The sequence below is a fragment of the Varroa destructor genome, unplaced genomic scaffold (assembly GCF_002443255.2).
Source record: "Varroa destructor unplaced genomic scaffold, Vdes_3.0 BEIS01000004.1, whole genome shotgun sequence".
NCBI lineage: Eukaryota > Metazoa > Arthropoda > Arachnida > Mesostigmata > Varroidae > Varroa > Varroa destructor.
Genome location: NW_019211457.1, coordinates 38,825,541 through 38,836,681, shown reverse-complemented (window position 1 = coordinate 38,836,681; position 11,141 = coordinate 38,825,541). Strand labels below are relative to the sequence as shown.

Genomic DNA, 11,141 nt, shown 5'->3' with positions numbered 1-11,141 from the left:
CCTCAGAGAAGCCCGGTATATCCCGATAGTCACAGTTGCGTTTGGCCAAACAAATAGATGAACATGTAGATGGGACCGGATCATAATTTTCATCGCGTCGCGGGCAAAGGCGTGCCACAACGAGGGCAGGAACGCGACTCAACGAAGAATGCACCGGCTGCCCAAGATAGAAGAATGCGGTGTATCTGCACTATTGCTATGGGAGCGCAGCGCGCTCAGTGGAACGACTTATGCTTGGGTCAAGAAGGGCGCGCCGACGGCAAGTCTCTGGTCTTTTAGAATGGAATGGCATACATAACTCAAGGTTAAAATAGACAGTAGTTTGGTAACTGGGGCTAGCTGTCGTATCCGACGCCACTTATTCTCGGGCAAACACGGATCTGGACGCAGATGTAAGCAGCGGATAAACACATGCAATACTGTGACGATTAATGCAAAAATGAGGGGCTTTCGGTAAGCGCTGCAGTTCAAGGGCCACCCTAGTGGATGTAACGCACAGATTAACATCGCAATACAACCCCTTACTGGAATCTATCGTTCTTTTGGGTGTATTGCTGCTTGAATGTCAAATCTCTTCCAAGCTAGGTAGCGACTGCAGTATTCTACGTACTGTACGTATATACAACATACGACCATCTCCTCACAGTATGCCTGTACCATTAGCCTCCATCGGATGTCCATGAGCCTTCGAACTCGACCGTAACTTAGTGATTTTGGTTTTCCCCTCCACAAACTTTCCTTCTATCGCCAAACCCGTTCTTGTCCCATTAGACCCCTGTTGGCTTCTCGTCGCCCGCTGTGTTTCGAAACGTCAAATCACTAAAGTCATCACGAGATGGATGAAGACTCTGATTGCGGCCAATGGAACGAGATCATCCGCTTCGCTTCCTTATTCCTCCACAACGTTTATCAGTGAGTACACCGCTAGACCCTGGAAGCAGCTGATTCAACTCTCCCTGAAGTGAATATACATACAAACCTCACAAAAGCTAGGCAATATGGACCAATGTTACATATGGCTATATATGATGATGCAACTTGTGGACTGACAAAGGCGAGCACTTAATATATCAATTACAATACGTATATTTGTACACGCTGCGAATTTAGCAAAGTAAAAAGGTATCCATACAACTATATTCATTCAGTCGACAAGCAGAAGGACTAGTGACTGGTCGATTTTCTATATATATATATACACATTTTTTTTCAAACATATTTAGATCTGTTTCTTGTTTCGGGTCATTCACATACACAAGAACGATATTAAGATAGTGTCGAAGAGGAGAGAAAAATATATTATGGATTCATAGTTACATTAAATCTTTTCTCTGTCTCGAAATATTTGAATGAACAGTCAAAAACCTCGTTCTCTTTCGAAAAATTGCAAAACATTTTCTGCAAACGACCATTCTACCTGAATAAGAGAAAAAAAAACTTTAGATATCGTGAACATTTTCCACTAAAGCTTTTGTTTTTTTGAGCTATATTCATGTTTTGAAATTTTTCTAAATTCTGTACTTTTCGTCAGCTTTTAGGAAAAATTCCAGATGTTTAATCTTGCAGGTAGGTCTTCTATATAGTGTGTGTACTTTGAGGGTAAATTGTTCATTCTAACGCTAATGAACTCACTGTGTTAAGCATTATTTAAAACATAGCTCTCACAACTGGCGAGTCTTCGAAAGCGGAGGTTCGACGCCGGCTAGCAGGTGTGTTGAAACCACTAATTATGTCGCCTTTACGTTACAGTTCGTTCAATATTTATCGGCCATTGTTATCGGTCGGCGCAATACTGCCGAGATAGCCGTCAATCACAATCGGAATGGTGAAATACTACCCCGAGATATTGCGGTGAAGCACAGTCTGCCCGTGCTGTCGGTGTGTCGTCATAACAATGTATGGCAGGCCAGTTGGGCAGGAAGGCATTCCCGCCGAAAAACAGTGATTGGACAAGCAGTCATGCTGCACGGTAAGTCCAGAGTTATCTATTGTCCGTCGACACTGTGAAACGTCAGTCATTACAGGAGGAGGCCGACAATCGCAGCTCTGACTGACCGTTCCATCACCCGTTGGCCGCTTGCTCCTCGCGTGATCGCTGCTCAAGGCTGGTTCGATTGCCGCGGTCTTCTTCAGAATAGATACGGATCAGAGACGGCATGATTCTCGGCAAAACCACTGTATCTAGATGGCCCTCGAGGCTGTTTTTGGCCAGCGTTTTTCTAGCGGCCATAGCCTTACATCCCTGCACAATGTTTCTAATTCCGCCAGGTCAAACAGAGTTTGTCTTGTTGGGTGGACCTGACGATCCTACATCTCTATACCCGGGAGACGCCACCGCGTTTCGGTTAATGATGCCAAGTCAAAAGGAACGCGATCCCAACCATTGCGAGCCATATGAGGTGATGGTCATCGAAGACGATGACTGTCATATCTATTGTGAAGTCAACGGAAAGATTGGCAATCTCGAGATTCGCGATCCCGGCCATCGAACGTTGCAAGCATGTAAAACTATTAACAATGGATGCAATTCGTGTATGCGGCAGTTCGACGAGAACCAGGGTTCAATGAAAATTTTTGGTCGGTGCGGACCTGGCTGCGTCTGTCAGCCAATGGCTAGCTACACGCACCATCTACAAGACAAACGAGAGTGTGAAAAAGCTACTAACCATAGTAATTTTGAAGCACTCACACGAAAAATTGACAAAAAGGAACGTATACATTTCCAAGTTATTATCCCCCCTATCGGAAGTCGTAACAAGAAAAGATGTGAAGACTATGAGACTCCGATGACCAGGGAAGAATTGCTGACATCTGGCCAATGCAGGTTAGTGATATTTGCAAAAAAGGAGATTATCTAGTCCAGATTTTAGGAAAGCCATCTAAAACACTTGGAAGAACACGTACAAGGCATAGGGTTTTTGAGGAATTATTGAATGAATAAATCAGCCTGCCTCAGGGTTTGTTATTATATAGATTTTTTTTTTTGTTTAATAGTATATTTCACTTATGTTATGTTGACTACATAGTCAGAATGATTTGCTATACCGAGGTTATGTTTATAGTGACCAGTGCCCACCGAGGTGTGGTTCTTCAAAACACTAATAGTACCTTGTTTGGTATCTTTAGAATCAGTCAGTTTTGTACGTCGTAAAACCATTACATTGCAATATTGAGCAGAGCTTTGTTTTCGTTCAGTCAAAGATCTGCAGGACTTCAATTAAAAAATGACTCGTTTTCTATTAGGGGAACGTGTCGGCCTTCAGTCGACTTCTCAGTGAAGTATGTGAAACAAGGCTGCCGAGAGGGCCGAAGCCGAAAGCCGTCTTGTCGCCCCGTTTTAAGTCGTTATTTCGATAATCCGGCCACAGATTGACATTTAATAGCGTTGCATGAATTAAAAACGGACTCCAGTGTTGGACCAGACGTAATATTAGTATAAATTTTAGACAAAGGGCAAACGGGACCTTTTCTGAAATTGCTTTGTAGATCTTATCAATAATACGCACATTTGTTTTTTGCTAACGGTCTCACTTTGTGTTGCACATGGTGTTGTTGAAATAATTCGTGGCTACTGAACTTATAGCATGCCCCAGATCTAAACGCAAGCGTGAACTATGAAGGTAGAAGTTAGCACATTTCTGGTACTCCCAAAAAGTATATGACTGGTTACTGGGCTGTTATCTATACATGTTATCACTGCCGGAAAAAAAAACTTACTCATAAATGCTAACTTGTATTATTTTTTTTCGAGGCTATTGGGGTTGGATTTCAAGCAGACACTCGACTTAGAAAGGCTAGAATGAAACCAGTCGTCGCGTAATATTAATAAAACAAGTAGTTCATATTATTATCATATTGAATAGTGTATCCTATTGTGATCCACCCTTCATTTAATATTCATATACGAAAAGTCATGCTTAAAACTGTCTATATTTGTGATTTTGCCAGTACGCGCACTATTCTACAACTATTTTTGTCTGTACCAATTTTGGTTGACGCACTGCAGGCAAATGTGTAAGATCGAAGGCCTATTCGGCCTCGTCAGGATTCGAGGTAGCCACCGCGTCATCGACGCACTCCCAAACCGCTTTCCTGAGCGCTGCCAGCTTCCGATCCTTCAGGGAAATAGCATTCTATTGCCGGACTTTGCTGTCGCGTCTGTTCACGGTCTCTGCGACAACTTCGGTAATTGCGTTAAGGATGAGATTTACATGAATTGACTCGTTTCAACCTCAGGTCTACCTTAATTCTGTTAGGCTCTAAAAAACTGCACTGACCAAACTTACTGGACATTTTGTGTATGAAGTATACTGTAAAAACTCAGGGATTTTATGTTCGATGCAATTAAGCAAGACTAGAGTTACGCTCGAAAGGCGATTTAGGTAAGAAAGGTTGGAATCGGAACGTTTTGCCCAAGAAGCCTCCTCTTCATTGGCCCACCTAGTACATATGACAATTTAGTATCAGTTGGTAGCTGTGCAACGTCCCCGACCTTCCGTGAGCTGCGTTACGTTCGGTCTAGAGTACATAACCTATTGTTTCGTCCCTGTTACACAAACATAGCTTGACTTGATCAGTTAGTGAACATCGACAAGTTGTACCTGTTGACAAATTCATAGTTAAGCAACAAACGCATGTAAATAATATGTTCTTAACAACAATGTTAATTTCATGCACGTGTTTATTTTTTTTTTTCACACATCGGATATGTTTTGGGATTGGGTCGATGCTGTGTGTACGTCGCCAGACTATTTATGGAGCAAAATTGAATAAAATTGAATTTTATTTTCGTCAAAAGCTGCCCGTTTACTTGCTTTTATGATCTGTACTATATATATTGGTAACAGAGCGGACCAGCAGAGCTAATTCTAAGCAGTAACAGTTACGAAATCTTAAAGAATACGTGTGGTAAAAACTTTTCGACAGACTGTCGTCGTTGGTTATGCATTGATTTCTCCTATTCATTATGCCAGTTCTAAGTACTTATTTTCAGTTTATCCTTCATGCTGTGAAGCCTGATGTGTTATGTCTGGAATCAGATAGCTTAGTTAATACTGCACAACGACATAAATGACAAACCTAGGGATATAATGAACACATCCAGCACAGATGTGCTACAAGTAGTCAATCATACTTCCGAAACGAAGAAACTTCAGCATCACATTTGAGGCTCGACTGTTATAGATTGTCGTAAGAATATCGCTTTTAAATCGCACATTCCCTTCAGAGACATTTGCCTGATTCAGGCGTTTCGAGATTGAAACATCGGCGGTAGACGCAGCAGCAGCCAATCGGATGTTAGCAGATAACTTCCTTTTCTTGAAATCCACAAGTAATTGCCTCACATGGAGTATAACTGCACGGCAGAAATAGCTGAGAGACAACAGTATTTTAGGGCTGGAGCGGCGTTTCTGCTTGCCACGAAGCTACTATGGCTGTTCTGAGATGTGGGGACGAACGACACCGTCGAACAGCAAATACCGCTAGAGCAGCTGCGACGACGGGCGCAATTGCAACGACCGAGAGCCGGGCTACGGCAGGAACAGCAATAAGATCAGGAATTAGTCCTGCTTTCAGCTTCTTTTCCCCATCGCGTACGATAGAATCCACCCCGCTCTACGTCACACTCGACCCGCGGGGCAGACGGGAAATCGAACAGGCTGAAGCAGGCCCATAAAGCAGGCAGCATGATCCAGGACTGTGGACCATAGCAATAGTGGTAATGGTGGTTAGGCCGCTAAAATTGGACGGTATCATCAGGAAAACGGGGTTCAGTTTTGGGCCTTCGAAAAATCTCGCATGCAACGCCAAGAACGGCGAACTCATTGCGCGACCGCTGCGTCTAGATCATTGGGAAGGCTCCTGACTGTTACACCATCCTCACCCTCGAACGCCCCTACGAACCTCACTGCGCCTTACAGATCGTAGAAGCGAAGACCTCGAGGTGCGCAACCTCCCCATTTGAAGGCACCGCAGGAGAGAGAGAAAGAGAGTTATATACGTATAGTAGAGAGTAACTCTGTATGCCATGAAGAAATAATTAAGAATCAATTAGCCCTCATTAACATTAGGTTAGACCGATTAGGAATCACGGGGGAGCAGAGGCAAGGACTTACCAGGAGGTAAGGTGAGGGAGTAGTCGGTTGCGTCTCGTGGAGCTGCTGTAGGTGCTAGGTGGTTACTAGCATCATGGCTTCGGAAAACCAAAGCGAACAGGGAGATGTGCGCTCTCTGCGGCGACAGGTTGGGCCTGCGGAAAGTGGAGCGAACCGACAACAGGCACACGATGGCTAGTCTACAGTACGGCCATTTGAACATGTACGGGGGTGTTAGTGCCTTACAAGCAGGCACCTTATACTATAGAAATGACAGCACAAGGAGGAAGTCTTGGGCCTTTATCAACGCGCTGGCCGGTTTCCGCGTATTGGTTCACTTATTCCGAAACAAAAAGCATATTGAAGCAAAAATTAGTTGGCAAGTTTTGTCGTACGACTAATCACTTATTCTATTTAAAAATCAGTCATAGATCAGGTTTGTATAAGATTCGTCTGCTTATTTTTATATAAAACAACATGCATCGCAGAGCTTGATCCCCAATAGGCTCACCGAATGAGCATAACAATAGCAAAGTAAACGTAGGATTCTTATTCGAAGCTTAATTAGAATTGGCTTTTTCAATGTTTTTTCGTTCTCCGTGTAAGCTAACTTCACACGTCAAACTCAAATACGTTCCACTTACTCTATTTATGCAGGATTATATTTAAACGGCCTCGAAATCGCTGCATCCTTCCTTAGAGCCGAAGCCGGTTGATGATCTTCCCAGGATTCGACAGCATCGATGGCTATGACCTGCCGGCTGCCGTGTTCATTGTAATAGAAGAGACTATCGTCGCCACCGACTACACCAGCCCTAGCAAGCTATAGCCTACGCGATAGCCCGTTTACCCACCATCACTCCCATACCCCGTCGTAACCCCTTTGCTTACAAGCAGCGTAGTAGCATTTAGCTCGCACTACCCGTCGGTATCCGCACATCTGATACGACATACAGATACTTTTCAGTCACTTCACGACGTTCGCCCGTAGACCAAACTGCCTATAGAGTTCGGCCAACTGCCCTCTCGTTCGCCGACCCGCCTTACCCGATAAATGGAGTAAAATTGATCAGAACGCCTCGATCTCATCATCGGCATGAATCATCTCGTTGTAGCGATTCACCTCCGACGGATTGGCTGACTCGCCTGAGAATGGCTCCATTCCGAAAGCTGGATGAATCCCCATGTCCATGCAAGGACTAAGGGGGGGGGGGCACTCGTAGGGAATAGAGCAAGAGAAAGCGAGAAAAAGGACGCCGGCGACAGACAAAACGAAAGAAGAAATGGGAAGAGCAAAAATTAGAAGGAGCAGCTATTATAGCGGCGACAGCAGCACGAGCGCTTCGTGCTTACCTTTAGTGGGAAACGACACTGGCACCAGTGGTCCTGATCCTGGTGCTGCTATAGCCACCGGCGAAGTCACAGAAGCTAGTGCTGCCGCTGGTAACGGCAGCAGCACATTAGCCAGTCAATGTCGTCCCTCATTTATGCCAATGCTGCTGCGAATGCTAGCACGGCTCCACCAGGTTACTCAACAAAGGTTTCATTTAGCCCTGCATGACTTCGCCCACCTGCCCCATTTCTGTTCCCTAGCTGTCGTGTCCCCAAGCCCCGGCTATTTCCACTACCAGATTCTTCCGATGATACCCCTCTGGACCCCGCTGGAGCCAATCCTTGCCTCATTCCAACCCTTGGCTTCCTGTCCTTCATGCCACGATGAAGCGCCCCACAGCTACCGCAGCTCCTGCCACCACTACCATCACCCTAGGGGCCGTAGGGCAGCAGTCTACGGCTGCAGAGCACAGGGAGCGGAGTCGGGGGCAAGAGGCAGAGCCCCGCTGGTCCATCCAATTAGTTGAATAACGAAGGTGGTGGTTGCCGCGGTGGCTGCTGCTTCTGCAGCGAGCGAACGAGCGATCGCGCGAGCACTGAGCAAGCGGGCACCTCCCTGCTACCGCCGCTTAATCGTGTTTTGTCTCTGTTAATGCTCTTCATCATTCTATGAAGAGTGGCCTTTTGGGAAAAGAGACTGAGCAAAGGCCCGGCTATGCTTATAGTCGTGGAGGGCGATTGAGAGGAGGAGCTCAAAGGAACGAGATAGAGGGCGCTAGGAGGACATATGAAATTGGGTCGCCGTATGCGCGTTCGCAGCATAGTTTCGTTCGCGCTTGTTGTTAGTGAAGCCTTTGGCAGGTCAGCGACAAGAATTACAGAAGAAAGAAGTCTGTTAAAGTTCTTCCTAAGAAGAACCGTCTTAGAAGATCATGTGACCCCTGCGATTGAATGGCACAAGTTGAGATACATCCTAAAGAATATCATCTATTGCAGAAATTGCGGCGAACAAGGCCCGGGGTAAGGTGGTGGTGTACTAGATGAAATGAAACAAAGAATATTGCTCCATAATGATATCTATTATTTAAAGTGTGAGTCATTAAATGACGTGCGTAATGGAAACCGTTACTGAGAATTAGAGCATTATGCTCTAATCTCGAAAGCCATAGGTACCCTTAGCGTTGTATGTATTTCGAATTGCGTTTCTACTCAATGTGCAAATGGATTACATTATATGCAAGCTATGAACGGAACTTCATAAATCTCTGTTTACAGCGTCCTAGAATTGCTTGTGACGTTAAGACGGTGGATTTGTTTCAGTCAAGATAAATCTCTTGAAAACATTTCAGGCGGTTATTCAAGTAGCCAAGCTACCATGACGAGAACGAATTGGAATTCCATTATCCAGTGCCCACAGGCGCCGCAGTGTGGCTCGTATCGAATGGACAACAATGTCTTACTGTCGACAGCTGTCTTTTCTTGAAACTTTGCCCAAAGCCGCTCCCACAACCAGCCCTTGACTGCGTATACGCCATTTTCTATCTATCACTACTGTGACGTACTACTACTGCCTCTGCGACTTTTATAGACAAGTGGTCTTTTGTCGATTACTTCTCAACAAGTTATTACTGATGTTCTGCTTTCCAACTGCTGAAATCGAATCAAATCGAGAGCGCGCGTCGGTTTCTCTCAGCAGATAGTGTCAGTCGCGCAGTATTCGTCCACCGCTAAAAACGCCATTGCCGAGGCGAGGTTGGCATCTACGAGCTCATCTCAATTTGTGAGCAGATGTTGAGAATTATTCCCGACCGCCGTTCGGCCGTCTACCACACCGACTTCCGACAACTCAAACAGGGAGCTCATCATTTTTTCTTCGTGTGCTCAGCTATTTTCCTTCTTGGATTCTCACCTTCCCCCCCCCCCCTCGTATCTCGACTCTGCTTACTAGCCTGTTTGTGTCTGTGTGTGCGTGTGTGCAAATAAGGGAATAAGAGAAACTGAGGGGACGAAAGGTAGAGTAAGTTCACTGCAGTACAGACAGATCTTGCGTTCATTCGTTACTTTTCCCGCACCGTAACGCTGAGGTACACTTGTACCCCGAACTTCGACACTCTGGAACATCGACCCTAGTTCCTTCCTATACTGCCTCAAGTCAAGATCTCCTTTGCATGCACAGGATTTTCTTGAAAGGAGGGAGATTGTCATCGTTATGCCAGATTTCAGCATTGTGTCTAGGTTGGGCTTTTTGAGCATGGAGTAATTTTGTGTAACTGATTAGGCCTCATGAGCAGTTGCGGTTCGGACGTCCTCCCTGCTTTTCCTGGCACCAGTTTCTCCGTTCGACGTTCCTAGGAACATACGAAATGTATCCGTTTACCTAATGCGGCTTCCGTTTTCGTTGGCGCACGTTTTCCTACGGCTAGCATCATCGCCACCCATCGAGTGGTCGAATAAAAAGAAGACGACGAACGGGAAAACTGGGTAATGAGCTGCTGGAGAGCTGAACGGCCAGATCGTGCCGAGGGAAAACCGGGAAGGGCTGTTCATCGGCGTAGTCGGTTATGCGTTCTACCCAGCTAAACGAGTAGACTGTTCATGCAAATCAGCTATTTATTCTTCTCGTTGAAGAGAAGAGTCAGACCAAGTCTGAAGCTGCCGTGCGCGACGCGCCACCTCGGGTCCCTGCCTGTGGACTGCGGTTGTTCTAAGCTGTTAAGTAGCTCAGAGCAAGAAATATGTACGATCCGCAAAGGAAGTACAAAGTGAACGCCACTGGCAGAAACGGACGAGCAGACGAACGAATTGATGGCGAAGTCGAACGGAAGGAAAGAAGAAATACTGAATAGCACTACCAAAGGGCGGAAACTGCCGCTGACGCCCCCCTCTGCTGCGATTCAACGTGCATAAGTTCTCGATTTACAATGGCTAACGCCCAGCAAGGTCCTGTATGTTACTTTGCTTTCCGGCTGTACTAGCGATCTACATAGAACCTGCAACAGGATTCTGTCTCTCTTGGAACTTTTGTCGCAGGTAAAGATTGATTACTATTAGTGTACCTGTAGGATTTTATTTTCCGCACTAATTTATAATTGATCGATTATCCATTATTATTCATAAGGCAATCTGTCCACTACAAGTGATAAAAACGCGAAACGTCCGGCCTATAAGTTGTTGAAGTTTATTTACTGGCTAAGATTGTTTGTGTTATCTACTAAAGTTTCGAAAGCCTCAATATTTACTCCTTGGCATAGCATCGTTAAATTAAACACATCGCTACATAGTTTTCTAGAGAATGATAACGAATGAGCTAACCAATTTCCCTTACACGCCAGCCGTATATACTTCAATTTTTTATTGTATTATTTAATATTTATAGATTTCTTACTATTAAGGGATAATCGATAGCACTGTGTCTCTTCTTTGTTAATTTACATGCCTAAATCTGGGCGCCGTAGGTAACTTCAGCGGCTGCGCCTGTATCTACTATATTAACTTGCAGTTTTATGTTAGCATAGTTGCAAACTGAATTAACTGACGCTCTTGAAGAAACATTAAAAAGACAGGACGGGGAAGAGGAGGGGTCCATGACAATATAAAAAAATTATCACTAAAATCTTGTTCGAATCGGCTCAACGAATAGATAGTTTTCAGATGTCACGATAGAGGGTTGTAAATAAGGAATAGTTGGTAATTAAGCCATCCTCATATACCGGT

General features: G+C 45.0%; 1 protein-coding gene across 1 annotated transcript; it reads left to right on the top strand.

The window, feature by feature from the left end:
* Window positions 1-359: 359 nt before the first annotated feature.
* On the top strand, window positions 360-4,792 carry LOC111249557 (uncharacterized). The gene is made up of 3 exons (XM_022803563.2): window positions 360-912; window positions 1,750-2,824; window positions 4,007-4,792. The coding sequence occupies exons 2-3, from the start codon at window positions 2,157-2,159 to the stop codon at window positions 4,218-4,220; spliced, it is 882 nt and encodes a 293-aa protein (XP_022659298.1). The 5' UTR covers window positions 360-912; window positions 1,750-2,156; the 3' UTR covers window positions 4,221-4,792.
* Window positions 4,793-11,141: the final 6,349 nt, after the last annotated feature.